We start from the raw sequence: 20,316 nt of genomic DNA, 5'->3' as shown, positions 1-20,316 counted from the left end.
TAATTTTCCATAAAAATTTTGTTTTTTTGGCTAAAAACTTAGCTATTAGGCTTAAATCATTTAAGAATCCTCAAAATTTCAAAATAAATTTTGAGGTTATGTTGAAATTTTTAAGGTTACATTGAAATTTTGATTTATTTTTAATACTATTTAATAAAATTGTCTATTTTTAAGCCTTAACACATTTAGGAATTTCTTTAAACTTTGCTTCTTCTCAATTTTTAGGAATATTTTTTGAAATTAAAGAAAATATTTTTTAGTTTATGTGAAAAATTTGGAGGTTATGTTGAAAATTTTAGAATTTTGTTGAAACTTTTAATATTCTTATGGAAAATTTCCTTTTAAAGACTTGAAACATTTAAAAATAACTTCAAAATATTATTTCCACATAAATTTAATGAATTTTATGGGAAATTTAAGAAAATATTTTTTAGGTTATGTTGAAAATTTTATGAAATTTTTAATATTTTTTAAGAAAATTTCCCTATTGAACCTTGATTTATTTAACTTTGTCTGTTAACTATTATTTCTATTAAAATTTAATGCATTTTATTACAAATTTAAATAAATATTTTTAGAAATTTGTTTAAATTTTTAATATCTTTTAGGAAAATTTCCTTATTGAAGCCTTGAAACATTTAAAAATATCTTCAAAATATTATTTCCACGTAGATTTAATGCATTTTATGGGAAAATAAAAAAATATTTTTGAGGTTATGTTGAAAATTTTATGAAATTGTTGAAATTTTCAATATTTTTAAAGGATACTTTCTATTTTTATCATTGTCACATTTAAGTATAGCTTTAATCCATTGTTGCTATATAAATTTATTAAATTTTATTGGAAATTAAAAAAAAAAAAATTATGAAATTGTTGAAATTTCAATATTTTTTAAGAAAATTTGCCTATTGAACCTTGATTTATTTAATTTCAGTATTAATCTATTATTTCATTATAAATTTAATAAATTTTAAAGGAAATTTAAAAAAAATATTTTTAGGTTATGTTGAAAATTTTATGAATTTGTTGAACTTTTTAATATTTTTAGGAAAATTTCCCTATTGAAGCCTAGATTTATTTAATTTCATTATTATTATTAAGACATGTTCATAATTACAATTCATTAAAAATGTTTTCTACAAATTTCTTCTTAATTTCATTAATAATCTATTATTTCTTTATAAATTTAGTGAATTTTAAGAGAAATTTAAAACAAATATTTTTTAGGTATAAACATTTTATAATTTTTATGAAATTTTCAATATTTTTTAAGAAAATTTCCCTATTAAAGCTTTCAATTATTTAAGTTAATCTTTAATATATAAATTCTTTCCAAATTTATTGAATTTTATGAAAAATTTAACAAAATATTTTTTAGGTTATGTTGAAAATTTTATGAAATTGTTGAAATTTTCAATATTTTTTAGCAAAATTTCCCTATTTAAGACTTGATTTATTTAAGTTTGTCTTTAATTTATTTATTGCTTTATAAATTTAGTGAATTTTAAGAGAAATTTGAAACAAATATGTTATGAACATTTTATGATTTTTTTGAAATTTTTAATATTTTTTAGGAAAATTTCCTTATTAAATCTTTGTTATTATTTAAATTTATCTTTAATCCATTATTTCTTTCTAAATTTATTGAATTTTAAGGAAAATTTAAGAAAATATTTTTTAGGTTATATTGAACATTTTATGAATTTGTTGAAATTTTTAATATTTTTAAAGGAAACTTTCCATTTTAATTATTGAAACATTTCAGCATAGCTTCAATCTATTGTTTCCATATAAATTTATTGAATTTTATGGAAAATTTAAAAATTGTTTTTTAGGTTATGTTAAACATTTTGGGATTTTGTTAAAATTTTCAACATTTTTCAAGAATATTTCCCTATTAAAGCTTTGTATTATTTAAGTTTTTCTTTAATCTATTATTTCTTTCCAAATTTATTGAATTTTAAGGGAAATTAAAAAAAAATATTTTTTAGGTTATGTTGAACATTTTATGAATTTGTTGAAATTTTTAATATTTTTTAGGAAAATTTCCCTATTTAAGACTTGATTTATTTAAGTTTGTCTTTAATTTATTATTTCTTTATAAATATAATGAATTTTAAGCGAAATTTAAAAATTACTTTTTAGGTTAGGTTTTTTTTTTGTTTAAAACATTTTGCCTTTTGTTTTCTATTTATTCTACATTTTCCTTCAAACTTTAGTTTATTATTGTTTATGGTATTTACTAGTTGTTAATAATTACTATTACTTTATTATTGCATGTAAGGGGTTTTCTTTTTTGCTGTTTATAAAACTGTTCAAGATATGTTATACATTTTTAAAAAAATTATTATTATTTTTTTTTATTTTCTTTTTGTTTATTACGTTTTTATTTTTCTTTTTTTGTATAAACTATTCATAAGCTTAAAATTAGTTATTTTTTTGTTTAAAAATTTTGTATAATTGTTTTTATTTTTATAATTTTCTTTTAGTTTTAGTTAATTAATTTAAATCTAATATTTAAATCTTATAGAAAAAATATTGTGGGAAGTAGGGGGGGCTAAGGGGAGTTTTGTAAACAAAAATCAAACTTAAAATAATATAAATTTGTTCTTATAAAATAACGATAGAGTTAATAATTAAAATTGCCAAAAAAAATAAAAGTAAAATAATAAAATATGTATTTATATAAAGTTGATGAAAGAAATATTCAAAAATTATGACAGATCATAAGTTTTGAATACATTTTTCTTGATTTCTATTTGATTTGATTATTGGGTATGTAGCGGACTTTAACTTGATTGCCCAATAATAGCTGATGTTGTTGCTGTTGTAGTAACTGTTGTTGCTGCTGCTGTTGTTGTTGCTGCTGTTGTTGTTGCTGCTGCTGTTGTTGCTGCTGCTGTTGCAGGTGCTGATTTAATTGTTGTGGTATCGAAAGGCCACTTACATTATTTATAACTGGCTGATTATAATTCAGAACATCATTAATTTCGATTTTAATCAATGATGGAATATTTAAAGAATTTACCTTATTTTTATTCTTAGGGGGGCGACCACCTAAAAAGAGTTTCAGAAAACAGAAGACATTGGACCAAGGACGTAACGATAGTTTAAAGGGGAAGTTTTAATTTTTAAGTTTTTGTTTTTGTTTTTCCCAAAAATAATAAGTAATGTGTGTGTGTGAAGGTGGGGGAGGGGAGGTTAATCAGTGAATTGTTTAGGTTTTGAAAATGAAAAGATTTGGTTAGGGAGGGGATGTAATGTGAAAAGAAAAATTGAATTTATTAAATTAAAATTAAAATTGTGTGTAAATATTGGGTTTTTTTATAAAAAAATTAAAACTTAAAATTTAAAATTTGTGAATTACTAACTTAACTAATTAATTTTGTATAAAAAATAAGCATTTTTTTTAATGTTTATAGTTTAAAAAACTGAAAATCCTGTTAATTTATTGTTAAATATTTTTGTTTATATAATATAGTTGTTGCATTTTTAGTATTTTAAAAATTTTATTAAAAAAATAATAACTAAAGCTTTTTTTTAAAAAATTAAAGTAAAAGCTCATTCGTTTTAAGTATTAAAGCAAAAACGTTTAACTAAAACGTTTTTTTTTTCAAGATGCAGCTAAATATTTTTTTTAAAAATAAAAAATTTTGTTAAAGAGCACAATCCCCTTAATCATAAGCTGGGTTAAAAAGAAAATTAATTGCGAATACACCATCATAAACTTAAAGCTTAAGAAAGTAAGCAGAATGCAAGAGAACCAAAAAATATTGTTTAAATAAAGGAATTTATAGGGAAAATAACTTAAATAATAGAGATTTTTGAAAAAATTTTAATAATTTTCAGGAAAAATTTTCTTGTTTCCCCTAAAAACATTTTAGCCTAACTTTAAATTATAATTTCTCTATAAATTTAATGCATTTCTATGCAAATTTAAGAAAATATTTTTTAGGTTAGGTTGAAATTTTTAATGTTTTTCAGGGAAAATTTCGATTTAAAGCCTTGTACGATTTAATCCCTTCTTCTAACTATTATTTCCATACAAATTTAATGCATTTCAATTCAAATTTTAGATAATATTTTTTAGGTTAGGTTGAAAATTATATGATTTTGTTGAAATTTGTAACATTTTCTCAGAAAATTTCCTATTAAAGTCTTGAATTATTTAAGTTTATCTTTAATCTATTATTTCTATATACATTTAATGCATATTATTGCAAATTTAAGAAAATATTTTTTAGGTTAGGTTGAACATTTTTTAATTTGGTTGAAATTTTTAATATTTTTCAGGTAAAATTTCGATTTAAAGCCTTGTACGATTTAATCCCTTCTTCTAACTATTATTTCCATACAAATTTAATGCATTTCAATTCAAATTTAAGAAAATATTTTTTAGGTTAGGTTGAAAATTGTATGATTTTGTTGAAATTTGTAACATTTTCCCAGAAAATTTCCTTTTATAGTCTTGAATTATTTAAGTTTATCTTTAATCTATTATTTCTATATACATATAATGCATATTATTGCAAATTTAAGAAAATATTTTTTAGGTTAGGTTGAACATTTTTTAATTTTGTTGAAATTTCTAAAATTCTTCTGGGAAAATTTCCATTTAAAGCCTTAAAAGATTTAATCCCTTCTTTAAAATATTATATCTATATAAATTTCACGTATTTTATGGGAAATTTACAAAAATATTTTTTAGGTTAGGTTGAAATTTTTTTTAATTTTTTAATTTTATAATATTTCTCCATAAAAATTTCCATTTAAAGGCTTGATACATTAAAAAATATTTTTAAACTATTAAATCTATATAAATTTAAAGCATTTTATTGCAAATTTAAGAAAATATTTTTAAGGTTAGGTTGAAAATTTTATGATTTTGTTGAAATTTTTAATATTTTCAAAGAAAGTTTCTATATTAAGACTTGAACAATTTAACCCCTTCTTTAAACAATTATTTCTATATAAATTTAATGCATTTAATGCATTATTGCAAATTTAATAAAATAGTTTTTAGGTTATGTTGAAAATTTTATGATTTTGTTGAATATTTTAATATTTTTTAAGGAAAAATTCCATTTAAAGCCTTGAACGATTTAATCCCTTCTTCAAGCTAGTATTTCTATATAAATTTAGTGAATTTTATTGCATATTTAAGAAATAATTTTTTAGGTTATATTGAATTTTTTAAATTTTTTAACATTTTCCAAGGAAATTTTCCTTTTAAAGCCTTGAACGATTTAATCCCTTCTTTAAACTATTATTTCCATACAAATTTAATGCATTTCAATGCAAATTTAAAAAATATTTTCTAGGTTAGGTTGAAATTTTTTAATATTTTCAAAGAAAATTTCTATATTAAGCCTTGAAACATTTAAGCTTATCTTTGAACTATAATTTCTGTACAAATTTAATGAATTTTTTAGGGAAATTAAAAAAAAAATAGGTTATGTTGAACATTTGAAGATTAAATTAGGAAATTGTAAGTATTTGCTCAAGTTTGCACCTGTATGCCTTGATTTCTAATACTTTTAATTAATAGAGATCAAGTCAAAGTTGTCAATAATATGTTATATACAGAAAGTATGTAGATTTTCTTGTCCATTTTGCTCTAATTACCTGCTTCCTATAAGTTTTTTATAAAGCTGAATAAGTACATGTTATACTTTGTTTTCTAATGGAATTTCTCATAAACTCCCCTGGGAATTGTATAAATAATAAAAAATTCTATAGATTTTCTTTTCAAATTATAGAACCAGTAGATCCCCCAGGGGGTAAACAATGTACAATCACAATTAATATAAGTTTCTAATCAAATTATGTTGAAACTCCACTTAATGTTAAGTTTCTATGAAACATTCCTACAAAATTCATTCAAAACGTATAACCACTAGTCCCCCAAGGGGGTCTACAATATACTATCATAATTTATACAAGTTTCAAAACGAATTATGTGAAAGTCTCCCTGCAAATTAAGTTTCTATGTCAAATTTCTAAAAATATATAAATTCTACATATTTTCTTTTCGAATCGTATAGTCAGTAGTTCCCCCTGAAGGGTTATTACGTTTTATCACAATGTATAGAAGCTTAGAATGGACAGTTAAGTTTCTATGAAAAATTCCTACAAAGTAGCCCCTGGGGTACTGGAAATTTTGTAATCAAATAAGTTGAGACAGAAAGAATATAATTCTGAAATTTAATTTTCAAAATATTAAAATAATTTTCATATAAAATGCGATTTTAAAGTATAAACTTTTAATTATAGAAACTGTTCTACTAATTTCCTGTAAAAAAATCTATGAACATTTTCTAAATGTTCAATACATTCAATACATTTTAGAACTTTTTTTAAAAAATACAGAGTTCTTATTAAAATTTATACAAAAACTATAATTTAATTGTTACAGAAACTGTTATACAAATATTTAAAATGTTATGTCAATCTTTATATAAAAATCAATAATTTTTAAACTGTTATACAGAATTTTAAAACTGTTATGACTGCTATACTGTAATAAATATACGAAAACCTGGGATCTTATAGCAGTTTTAAGTTTTTTCAAACTGAAAACTATAATTTTTAACTGTTATACAAATATTTAGAGTGTTATATACATTTTAAAATGTATAATATACAATATTGAAACTGTTTTACAAAGTTCCCATAAAATTTTATATTAAAAACTCAAAATAAAACTATTATACAGATATTTAAACTGTTATATATAGTTTAAAATGTTGTATAACAGTGAGTTACTATAATTTACAACTATTATACAAATTACTGTACTAATTTAAAACTGTTATACAGATATTTAAACTGTTATACTCAGTTCAAAATGTTATATAACAATGAGTCCCTATTAAACTTTATACAAAGCTAAAACTTTTAACTGTTATAATCAAATTTAAACTGTTATACAGATATTTATAGTGTTATACACATTTTAAAATGTATATTATACAATATTGAAACTGTCCCCATAAAATTTTATACTAAAAATTCCATTTTTGAACTGTTATACAAATTACTGAAACTGTTATACAGATATTTAAACTGTTATACTCAGTTTAAAATGTTATCTAACAATGAGTCCCTATTAAACTTTATACATAGCTATAACTTTTAATTGTTATAATCAAATTTAAGCTTTTATACAGATATTTATAGTGTTATACACATTTTAAAATGAATATTATACAATATTGAAACTGTTTTACATTTTTGAACTGTTATACAAATTACTGAAACTGTTATACAGATGTTTAAACTGTTATAAACAGATCAAAATGTTGTATAACAATGGGTTCCTATTAACCTTATTACATAGCTAAAATTTTTAACTGTTATACAAATTAGTGAAACTGTTATATAAAAATTTAAAACTGTTATACAAATATTCATAACATTTTAAAATGTATAAATACAATATTGAAACTATTTTATAAAGTATCTATAAAATTGCATATCAAAAACTATAATTTGTAACTGTTATACTCATAATAAAACTGTTATACTAATTACTGAAATGAAAACTGTTATACATATATGCTGAAACTGTTATATACAGTTCAAAGCAAACATTTTTAACTGTTATACAAATTACTGAATCTGTTATATAAAAAATTAAAACTGTTATACAAATATTTACAGTGTTATACACAGTTGATTATGCTTTATACAATATTGCAACTATTTTACTATGTTCCTTTAAAACTTTCTACAAACCCTAAGATTTTTCAACTGTTATACCCATAATAAAGATGTTATAGAACTCACACTAACTGTTATACTCATATTTAAACTGTTATATTAAGTTCGTATCAAACTTTATATGAAAATGTCGGTTTTTTAAACTGTTAAACAAAATATTAAAACTTTTATAAAAATTTCAAGACAAAAACCTATAAAAAATTTAAAATATTTTAACTGTTATACAAATTCCATGTTAAAAATCTATGACAACTGAGAATTTTTAAACTATTATACAAACTATAAAACTGTTATAGCCTTGTTCCATCCGATTTATCCAAATTTTATAACTGTTTTACAAAATTTCCTTTAAAACTAACTCACTGAATCTTGAGTTTCTCAATACAGAACATTTTCTTAAATAAAATGTTTTAATTGAGAAACTATCCCATTATGTGTTTAAGTTTTTGTAGCTAAATCGGACTGGCAATAACAAGTTTTAAAGACTTTTCAGAATTAAAAGATTTAAGGCTTCAAATTCAATTTATTTAAACAAAAGTTTAGTGAAACCTCGTAAATTCCAATTCCAACATACAGCCTGATTCAGAAACACTACCAAAATACAGGGCCTGATTCAGAAACACAAAAAGGAAAACAATTTTAAAATTTTTGTTTTAAAAATACTCAAAAATTATTTAAAAACTGAGTGATTTTCATACAAAAAAATTTTAAAATAATTTTCCGATAGCGTTTATCCTATCTCTTCTATCATAGACCTAACTCAGTTGTCAAAAACCTATGTGAAAACAAAAAGAACACTCGTGTAATGATTTTGAATATTTTTTCTTTGAGTTTTGTTTCTAGTTTCCGTTATATGACCTTAATAGGCTTACTGCATTTTTTTGAAATAAATAAAATAAAATATGTGTATTTCTCTATGAATCAGACCCCTAATTCTGACTCTTCACATAGAGAAATACCCATAGATCAGAAACTAAAAAAAAAACTCAAAGAAAAAATTATTCAAAATCATCACAGGAGTGTTGTTTTTCTTTTCAAACTGTTCTTTCTTAGGTTTTTCACAACTGAGTTAGGTCTGTGAAAGCTGAGTTTACGATCTATGTTTCTGAACCTGAAATACAAATAAAGAGGAAACTAGAAAAAAACTCAAACAAAAAAAAACACATTAAAACCTCTAAGGTTTCTGACAACTGAGTTAGGTGAGTTTCCGATCTATGAGTCTATATTTTGAACCTAAAGCAAACATTTTAAATCTTTGTTTTTGTTTTCACATAAGTTTTTCTTAGGTTTTTGACAACTGAGTTAGGTCTGTCAAAGCTGAGTTTACGATTTATGTGTATTTATCTATGTTTCTGAATCTGAAATACAAATAAAGAGGAAACTAGAAAGCAACTCAAACAAAAAAACACATTCTCACCTTTGAGGTTTCTGACAACTGAGTTAGGTGAGTTTCCGATCTATGAGTCTATATTTTGAACGTAAAGCAAACATTTTAAATCTTTGTTTTTGTTTTCACATAAGTTTTTTTTAGGTTTTTGACAACTGAGTTAGGTCTGTCAAAGCTGAGTTTACGATCTATATGTATTTATCTATATTTATCTGAATCTGAAATACAAATAAAGAGGAAACTAGAAAGCAACTCAAACAAAAAAACACATTGAAACCTCTAAGGTTTCTGACAACTGAGTTAGGTGAGTTTCCGATCTATAAGTCTATATTTCAAACCTAAAGCAAACATTTTAAGTCATTGTTCAGCTTTAGCTTAATATCCAACTAAAATTTTTGTTTTTTTACTTTAACACTTAATAAAACTTTATTCCAAAACATATTAAAGTCTTGATATCTTAATAAAAGATAAAAATTTAAGAGATTTTAAATACAATTAAGAATGATTAATTCAAACTAATTTTAAAAGGGAAGAACATAGATTTTTCTATATAATAATAAAGAATTGAATTGGAAGGTCTTACAAAAACTCAAAAATTTTCAAAAATCTCTATGGTTAGTAAACGAAACTAATAATTGCCATAAAGGTTAATTAATTTAGTTTTTAAAATAGGTAGATATATAGATAGATGTTTAATAAATTTGTTTTTTTTATATATATAAAGAGTTATATATAAAGAGTGTGTTGTATGTATAAATAAATAGATAAAAATATATTTTTTTAATCATCATCTGATTCATCTTTAATAAACATACGTTGGGGTGCATGTTGTAAAGACAATGGCTGGCCAACCATGGTGACAGGCTGTTGAGGCGGTTGTAATGTTATGCATTTCTTGGAGCGTTTTGGAGGCGGTAGTTCGGTATGCGAATGACTATTTAGCAAATGTTTCGAGAGATGTTGGCGAACAGCAAACGCCTCATTACAATTGGCCACAGGGCAAGTGAGGTACCTGCACACAATTATCATACCATTTCCATGTTATAGAAAACCAAACAAAGCCAAACATAAAAAAAGAGATAAGACAGAGAAAAACAAAAGGTTAATATATTAGCAAAAATGTGTTGGAAAAAAGTCCGGCTGCTTTTTTGTTTTAAAAAATAAGCAGTCGTTGGTAAAAAATTGTTCTTTTGCAAGCACCTGCCCTCTAAATGACGTTGTTCATGCTTCTTAAGTAGGGTCTCCTGATTGAACGAACTAGGACAAATATTGCACTTGTATTTGAACTCATCATGCATCTTCAGATGCTGCTCCAAGTGGGCCTGCTGCAAGAATTTCTCATCACACTTCGAACACTCGAAGGGATACTGAAGACCATGTGATTTCATATGGGTGTGTAGCTGGGATTGCTGCTTAAAGGTCTTTTCCGGACACCGGGGACAATAGTAGCCGGTAATGCCGGCATGAGCTTGTAAATGTTGATTGAGCGAGGTGACTTGCGTGAATTTCTTCGGGCATTGATTGCAACAGTATTGTTGGACTTTATGGTGGGTTTTCATATGATTATTCAGATTGGTTACTTGGGCAAACGAGCGCCCACATTCCGGCTCAATGCAAACAAAGGGACGTTCGCCGGTATGCAAACGTCTGTGATTGTTTAGATTGGTGATCTGTAATTAAGTAAGGATTTTGATAAATATAATTTGTTCTATTTAAAAGTTAAAAAAATTTTACCTGTGTAAAAGTTTTGCCACAATCCACACAAACATAAGGACGATCATTGGTGTGTATGCGCTCATGATTTCTTAAATTGGCCGCTTGAGTGAAACCTTTAAAAGAAAATTTTATTAATTTTGGCTTTCAATTTTATAAAAATTTCTCTTTTGATTTTACCTTTATTGCAATAATTGCATACAAATTTCCTTTCAGCTGCATGATTGCGTATGTGTGTTATCAAAGAGGATTTCCTTGAAAAGGTTTTATTGCATAAAGGACATGAGCCTTCTTCATTGAATATTAAGTCCACCTAAATTTTTAAATAAAATTCCATTAATATAGTTTATAACAAAAGCAAATTATCAAAAAAATCAAAATAGAACAATATATACTTAAAATTTTGCCTAAAAAATTGTATTCCAAAAAAAGTCCTTTCAATATGTAATTGAAGAAAATGCCAGCTTAAGATGAAAAAATTCATAAAAATTCTCTCTAAACAAAATTAAAACTCATTTTAAATCTGTTATATTTCACATATTAAAAAATTTTTGCAAAAATTTTAAATTCCCATTTTGTTTAAGAAAAATCCCACTTTAGGAATTAAGTGGGATTTACTAGAAACTCAAAAAAAGCATGCCCAACATAATATTTAATGTAATTTTACAAAATTCCATCAAAAAATTAAATTCCCATTTTTTTATAAAAAATCCCCACTTTGTGGAAATTGTGTGGGATTCAATAAAATCCCCAAAAAACCATTCCTAACATAATTTTTAATTTAATTTTACAAAATTCCACAAAAAAAATGAATTCCCATTTTTTTTAAAAATCCCCACTTTTTGAAATTGAGTGGGATTCGCTAAAATCTCAAATAATACATAAATTATTAGCTTTCTAATCAATTTTTATTGTTTTAAAACAAATTTAACAATTCCCATTTTGTTTATGAAAAATCCCATTTTAGGAAATTACTGGGATTTGCCAGAATTATTTTATAATTATGGATTAGTAGCTTTTATTAAGTATTTTAATGAATTTATATTTAATTTTTAACGAATTCCACCAAAAAAATTAATTCCCATTTTTTTTATAAAAATCCCCAGTTTTTGAAAACTGAGTGGGATTTACTAAAATCCCAAATAACGCTTAAATTATTAGCTTTTAAATAAATTTTTATTGATTTGACACAAATTTAACAATTCCCATTTTGTTTTTGAAAAATCCCACTTTAGGAATTTGTGGGAATTACTAGAATCTCAAAAAAACTATGCCTAACCTAATTTTTAATGCAATTTTACAGAATTCCACAAAAAAAATAAATTCCCATTTTTTTATAAAAAATCCCCACTTATTGGAAATTGACTGGGATTTACTAAAATCTCAAATGAACCATAAATTATTAGCTTTTTAATAAATTTTTATTGATTTGACACAAATTTAACAATTCCCATTTTCTATTTGAAAAATCCCACTTTAGGAATCTAGTGGGATTTGCTAGAATTATTTTATAATTATGGATTAGTAGCTTTTATTAAGTATTTTAATGAATTTATATTTAGTTTTAAACGAATTCCACCAAAAAAATTAATTCCCATTTTTTGTACAAAAATCCCCACTTTTTGAAAACTGAGTGGGATTTACTAAAATCTCAAATAATGCATAAATTATTAGCTTTTAAATAAATTTTGATTGATTTAACACAAATTTAACAATTCCCATTTTGTTTATGAAAATCCCCACTTTAGGAATTTGCTGGGATTTAGTAGAATCTCATAAAAAGTAGGAATTATTTAAATATTAATGATATTTTAAGAATTTAGCAAACATTTTTTAAGAATTTAGCAAAATTTTTGAATTCCCATTTTGTTTATGAAAAATCCCACTTTAGAAAATTACTGGGATTTACTGGAATCTCAAAAAAAGTGTGAATTCTTAACTTTTTAATAAATTTTTAAAGAATTCAGCAAAATTTTTGAATTCCCATTTTGTTTATGAAAAATCCCAATTTAGAAAATTACTGGGATTTACTGGATTCTCAAAATAAGTGTGAATTCTTAACTTTCTAATCAATTTTTAAAGAATTTAGCAAAATTTTTGAATTCCCATTTTGTTTATGAAAATCCCCAATTTAGGATTTGTGTGGGATTTACTAGAATCTCAAAAAAAAGAGTGAATTCCTAACTATTTAACGTATTTTTAAACAATTAATTGAAAATTTTAAATTCCCATTTTGTTTATGAAAAATCCCACTTTAGGGTTTTGTGGAAATCTCAATAAAAGTAATTTGGTGCGATACCAAGCCAACTGAGATCCAAGAGCGTCCAATGCATGCCGAAAATGTTACTGTTTGGTGTGGATTTTAGGCTTGCGGCGTCATCCATCAATATTTCATTGAGAATTTGATTGGATTGGACCAACGACATATGGTTTCAAAAGGACGGCGCTACGTGCAAAACAACTCATGCCACATTGAGTTGTTTTGCACGTAGCGCCGATCTTCTGCCACATTGAGCAGAAGATCGCACCAAGATCGTGCGATATATCCCCCTTAGCCTTTTTCTTGTGGTGTTTTCTTAAGTCACAGCTCTATGTGGATAAGCCACAAACCACAGCGGCCCTTAAAGCCAACATAACTCATGCTATCGCTCAAATTTAGTCTGATTTATGCGCCAGAGTCAAGGAAAATTTTATATTTCGATTGAGCCCCACCCAGCGAAGTAGTGGCGTTCATTTGCCCGATGTTATATTGGATAACATCGGGCAAATGGGACTTTCAAACGAATAAAAAATGTCAATGATATTTCACACACACTTTGTTTTATTTAAATTTAAAGATAGGAAGCGCTTAATGAAAGACCCTTTACAAAATTTAGCTCAAACCTACATTAATTAAAAACTGTTATACACGGAATTTAAACTGTTATAAACAAATTTAAAGTGTTATCAGAAACTGTTATACAAAAATAAAAAACTGTGGTACGACAAATTGAATCTGTTGTACAAAAATTATGAACTGTTATACACAAAAAACTATATAAAACTGTTATACTTAAATGAAAACTATTATACACAAATTAAATGTGTTACACAAAACTGTTATACAAAAATTAAAACTACTACGCAAAAATTGAGAACTGTTAGACAAAAAATGTAACTGTTATACACAAATTTGAAGTGTTTTAAAAAACTGTTATACAAAAATTGAAAACTGTTATACACACATTTGAAAACTGTTATACATACTTAAATGAAAACTTTTATACACAAAAAACTGTTATACAAAAATTAAAACTGTTATACACAAATTTAAACTGTTATACTGAAAATAAAAACTGTTATACAAAAAATTAAATTGTTATACAAAACTGTTATACTTAAATTAAAACTTTCATACACACATTTTAAGTGTTTGGGAAACTGTTCTACAACATTTTAGAATTTTAGAGAAAAAGTTCAATTGAAACTGTTATACCAAAATTTTAGAACTGTTATACACAAATTTTAAGTGTTATTCTTAAATTAAAATTTCTAATACACAAAATAAAACTGTTATACACAAATTAAAGTCTTATACAAAACTGTTATACTTAAATTAAAACTGTTATACAACATTTTAAACTGTTCCCTGAAAAAGTATAATTGTTATACAAAATTGAAACTGTTATACCAACTATTAAGAACTACTATACACAAATTTAAAGTGTTATATAAAACTGTTATACTTAAATTGTAACTGTTAAACACAATTTTAACTTGTTATACACAAAGTTTAACTGTTATACCAAAAATCAAAACTGTTATACACAAAATCAAACTGTTATACTTAAAATAAGACTGTTATACAACATTTTAGATTATTTTATACTGAATTATACAGAAATTTTAAGTGTTGCATAAAACTGTTATACTCAAATTAAAACTGTTATACACAAATTTATAGTGTTATACAAAACTATTATACTCAAATTAAAATTGCTATACAACATCTTAAATTGTTCCTAAAAAAGTTTAACTGTTATACAAAATTCAAACTGTTACACACACATTTTATGTGTTAAACAAAACTGTTATACTTAAATTAAAACTGTCATACCAAACATTTTAATTGTTGTATAAAACTGTTATACTTAAATTGAAACTGTTATACACAAATTTAAGGTGTTATACAAAGTGTTATACTCAAATTAAAACTGTTATACAACATTTTAAATTTTTCCTGAAAAAGTTTAACTGTTATACAAAATTCAAACTGTTAACCAACAATTAAAAACTGTTATACACGCATTTTAAATTTTATACAAAACTGTTATACTTAAATTAAAACTGTTATACAACATTTTAGATTGTTATAGAAAAGGTTTAACTGTTATAACAAAATTGAAACTGTTATACACAAATTTAAGGTGTTATACAAAGTGTTATACTTAAATTAAAACTGTTATACAACATTTTAGATTGTTATAGAAAAATTTTAACTCTTATAACTAAATTGAAACTGTTATACTAAAAATTAAAACTGTTATACTAAAATTTAAACTATTACACAATAATTACGAACTGTTATACACCCATTTTAAGTGTTATATTAAACTGTTATACTTAAATTAATACTGTTATAAGAAATTTAAACTGTTATACACAAAATAAAACTGTCATACGTGTTATACAAAACTAATATACCTAAATTCAAACTCTTATACAACATTTTAGCTTGTTATAGAACATGTTTAACTGTTATAACAAAATTGAAACTGTTATACCAAAAAACCAAACTGTTATCCACAAATGTAAAGTATTATACTAAAATAAAAACTGTCATACAAACATTTAAAACTTATACTAAAATTATAACTGCTATATAAAACTGTTATACTCAAATTAAAACTGTTATACAATATTTTAGATTGTTTTATAAAAAGCTTAACTGTTATACTAATATATAATAAACTGTTATACAAAAATTAAGAACTGTTATACACACATTCTAAATGTTATATAAAACTGTTATACAAAATTTCAATTTGTTATAGATAAAGTTTAACTCTTATCCAAATTAGAAACTGTTATACACATGTTAAAACTGCTTTACTTGTTATAATTTGTTCAAAAACTTGATATTTTTAATATTATAATACATTTTTAAACTGTTATACACATATTCTAAACATTTAACAAAATATTAAAACGGTTGTACTAAATTTTTATAGAACTTTATAAGAACAATCATAACTTTTAAACTGTTATACACTTTCTAACATTTTAGACAACAATATTCAAACTGTTGTAAACATTTTTTATCAGTTATATACATTTTTTAACTGTTATACACTTTTTTAAACTGTTATTGGAACTGTCGTCAATATTTCCTTAAATTTTTTAAATAATAATTTTGAAAAAAGCCTTTTAAACTGTTATATAAAGTTCCTACAAAACTTTATATAAAATCGGATATTTTTAAACTGTTATACACATTTTGTAACTGTTATAAACTAGACTAAAACCATTATACATCAATCCTATAAAACTTAAAATGAAAAACAAATATTAAACATATTTTTAAATTTGTTAAAAACAAATTATCAAAACTATTACATTAAGTTTCTATAGAATTTTCTTTTCTTAACAAAAAATCCAAAATTTTCAAACTATTATACACATTTTTAAACTGTCATATATGTATATGAAATGAAACACACCAAATTCAACAATATTTTGGACCAATTTAGCGTCGGCACTTTAAAACTACTCGGCGACCACATTACTTAAGATTTTCTTCACTCAAACAATAAGTAAATACTTATTATTATTAATAACGAAACGAAATGAATCTTGCGTGGAGCCGACGGAAGCAAATAAATTGTTATATTGCCGCGCGACTTGCGTAAAGCACAAAAATACTTCTCAAGTGGTTATTTTTTTCTTTTGAAGGTGGTAAAATGTTATGATGTGCCAAAAGAGAGTTAAAGAATTCTGCCAACCAAAAAAAAAAAAAAAAAAAAAAACATTTTTCATAATGTGACATTTCCACTCTAGAAATTTAGTTCTTATGTTTAAGTAAAAATAGTTTTGATTATAACACAGTATTGTAATGAAGTAGTAAGGTGGTGATTTTATGGAATTTTTGCCGACGGAAAGTGTGATTTTAAGAACGAAATATAAATTTGATTAAAAATTGGCTTGTAAGTTTCACATCTATACAAGTGGGTTTTTTAAAAAATTCTAGCAAATTTTTAAATTCCCTTTTAGTTTATGGAAAATCCCAATTTGGGAATTTTGCAGGATTTGCCGGAATTAATGAAAAAATATGGATTTAGCAGCACTTATTAAGTATTTCAATGAATTCATTTAAAATTTTTAATGAAATTTGAAAAAAATTTTGAATTCCCATTTTGAGTTTGAAAAATCCCACTTCGGGAATTTAGTGGGATTTACTAGAATCTCAAAAAAATTATGAATTCTTTACTTTTTAATGATTTTTTAAACAATTCAGTGAAAATTTTAAATTCCCATTTTTTTTACAAAAATCCCCACTTTTCTGAAATTGAGTGGGATTCACTAAAATCTCAAATAAACCACAAATTATTATCTTTTCAATGTAATTTTAATGAATTAACACAAATTTAACAATTCCTATTTTTTTTTGAAAAATCCCATTTTGGGAATTTAGTGGGATTTGCCTGAATTATTTAATAATTATGGATTAGTAGCTTTTATTAAGTATTTTAGTGAATTTATCTTCAATTTTTTAAGAATTCCACCAAAAAAATGAATTCCCATTTTTTTTACAAAAATCCCCACTTTTGGAAATTGAGTGGGATTCACTAAAATCTCAAATAAAGCATAAATTATTATATCTTCAATGTAATTTTAAAGAATTAACACAAATTTAACAATTCCCATTTTCTTTTTGAAAAATCCCATTTTAGGAATTTAGTGGGATTTACTAAAATCTCCAAAAAACTATGCCTAACATAATTTTTAATGTAATTTTAAAGAATTCCACCAAAAAAATTAATTCCCATTTTTTTATAAAAAATCCCCACTTTTTGGAAATTGAGTGGGATTGACTAAAATCTCAAATAAACTATAAATTATTATCTTTTCAATGTAATTTTAATGAATTAACACAAATTTAACAATTCCCATTTTCTTTTTGAAAAATCCCATTTTAGGAATTTTGTGGGATTTACTTAAATCTCAAAAAAACTATGCCTAACATAATTTTTAATGTCATTTTAAAGAATTCCACCAAAAAAATTAATTCCCATTTTTTATAAAAAATCCCCACTTTTTTTAAATTGAGTGGGATTCACTAAAATCTCAAATAAACTATAAATTATTATCTTTTCAATGTAATTTTAAAGAATTGCACAAAAAAAATGAATTCCCATTTTTTTATAAAAAATCCCCACTTTTTGAAAATTGAGCGGGATTCACTAAAATCTCAATTAAAGCATAAATTATTAACTTTTTAATATAATTTTAACGAATTAACACAAATTTAACAATTCCCATTTTGTTTATGAAAAATCCCATTTTAGGAATTTAGTGGGATTTACTAAAATCTCAAAAAAACTATGCCCAACATAATTTTTAATGCAAATTTACAGAATTCCATCAAAAAAATAAATTCCCATTTTTTTATAAAAAATCCCCACTTTTTGCAAATTGAGTGGGATTCACTAAAATCTCAAATAAACCATAAATTATTATTTTTTTAATGAATTTTTATTGATTTAACACAAATTTAACAATTCCCATTTTGTTTAAGAAAAATCCCACTTTAGGAATTTGGTGGGATTTGCTAGACTCTCAAAAAATATGAATTATTAGCTTTTCAACTGTTATCTTACTTGTATATTTTATTTGTATTCTGAATTCCTCTTCTTTAAGCCAACATTTTCTTGTAATTACACACAAATCTTTGAAAATAACTTAATTTTCTTAATAAATAAACCAAAAAAAAACATTGTTCTACTATTTTTGCTTAGTTAGAAAACAAAACTTTGATATATACATCTAAATGTTGTATGGTCTTCTCCAATTCATAGGAGGACATCGTGATTTGTTGGATTTTATTAACACCGTTTTTACGCGGACGGCGTGGTGTTTGTTGCACCCTCTGCTTGTGGCACGGCGAATAAAAAAAAAATATATAAAACAAACAAAAAAATTACACAAGAAAGAAGAAAAAGAAAGAAACAAACAATTGATATTTCAATGAATGAAAACACTTTTATAGTTTTATAAATTACATTTCATTGGTTTAAGAAAAAAGTAAGAGCAAAGAAATTTTTAGCAAAATTATAAATAAAAAAATGTAATAAATTGTTTAAAACTTAAAAAAAAGCATAGAGAGAGAACAATTATTTGGTTTGGTGTTGATAATGTGAGAAGAGAAAAATATATATAAAAAAAAAATGAGAAATTGAGGGGAAAAACAACAATAAATTGAAACATATGGCAAAGGTGTTAAAGGTTTGGGTTTTGTTTTATTAAAACTAGTTTTGAAATAAAGCAAATGGGATGGAAATAAAACATCCCTAAAGGATAGATACTTGTTAGTTTTGGATTTGTCATTTGCGATTTCAATTAAAATTACCACAGAAATTATTACATTAAAAAAATCACACTTTGATCTCAAAAAATAAATGAATTCTTTTTAAAGTATTTCCACTTTGGGAATTTCGTGGGATTTGTTAGAATCTCAAAAAAATATTAATTATTATGTTTTTAATATATTTTTAAAGAATTCTGGCAAATTTTTGAATTCCCATTTTATTTATGAAAATCCCCACTTTTAAAATTTACTGGGATTTGTCAAAACAACTAAAAAATTATGAATTAATATCATTTATTGAATATTTAAAGGATTTTAGCAAAATTTAGGAATTCCCATTTAATTATGGAAAATCCCCACTTTTGGAATTTACTGGGATTTGTCAAAATTACTAAAAAATTATGAATTAATATTATTTATTAAACATTTTAAGGATTTTAGCAAAAATTTAGGAATTCCAATTTAATTATGAAAAATCCCCACTTTTAGAATTTACTGGGATTTGTCAAAATTACTAAAAAATTATGAATTAATATTATTTATTGAACATTTAAAGGATTTTAGTAAAATTTAGGAATTCCCATTTAATTATGAAAAATCCCCACTTTTGGAATTTACTGGGATTTGCCAGAATTATTGAAAAATTATAAATTAATATTATTTATTAAACATTTTAAGGATTTTAGCAAAAATTTAGGAATTCCCATTTTATTTATAAAATTTCCCTCTTTAGGAATTTAATGGGATTTTTGGAAATTTTATGGGATTTACAAAAATCGTTAAAAATCTATAAATTATTTAGTTTTTAATGTATTTTTAAGAATTTTATAAAAATTTGTGAATTCCCATTTTGTTTATGAAAATCCCCACTTTTGGAATTTAGTGGGATTTGCTAAAAACACTAAAAAATTATGAATTAATATTATTTAT

General features: G+C 23.8%; 1 protein-coding gene across 5 annotated transcripts in view; it reads right to left on the bottom strand.

Moving 5' to 3' along the window:
* Positions 1–2,671: 2,671 nt before the first annotated feature.
* The window catches only part of LOC135957499 (zinc finger protein 391), a 49,676-nt gene continuing 32,031 nt past the window's right edge, over positions 2,672–20,316 (bottom strand). The window contains exons 3-9 of one of the 5 annotated variants that reach the window (XM_065508251.1): positions 18,844–18,951; positions 11,004–11,136; positions 10,845–10,939; positions 10,311–10,780; positions 9,926–10,122; positions 3,030–3,058; positions 2,672–2,963 (exon numbers count right to left, since the gene is read on the bottom strand). In XM_065508251.1, coding sequence (XP_065364323.1) covers positions 2,757–2,963; positions 3,030–3,058; positions 9,926–10,122; positions 10,311–10,780; positions 10,845–10,939; positions 11,004–11,136; positions 18,844–18,951 — 1,239 coding nt within the window. In that variant the 3' untranslated portion in view covers positions 2,672–2,756. Of the gene's footprint in view, positions 3,059–9,925; positions 10,123–10,310; positions 10,781–10,844; positions 10,940–11,003; positions 11,137–18,843; positions 18,952–20,316 lie in introns of all 5 variants that reach the window. The other 4 variants (XM_065508248.1, XM_065508249.1, XM_065508250.1 and 1 more) reach the window with 4 other exon arrangements.

This window comes from Calliphora vicina, chromosome 4 (genome assembly GCF_958450345.1).
Source record: "Calliphora vicina chromosome 4, idCalVici1.1, whole genome shotgun sequence".
Classification (NCBI taxonomy): domain Eukaryota; kingdom Metazoa; phylum Arthropoda; class Insecta; order Diptera; family Calliphoridae; genus Calliphora; species Calliphora vicina.
Note: the sequence above shows the minus strand (reverse complement) of the source record. Positions and strands in the feature narration are given on the sequence as shown.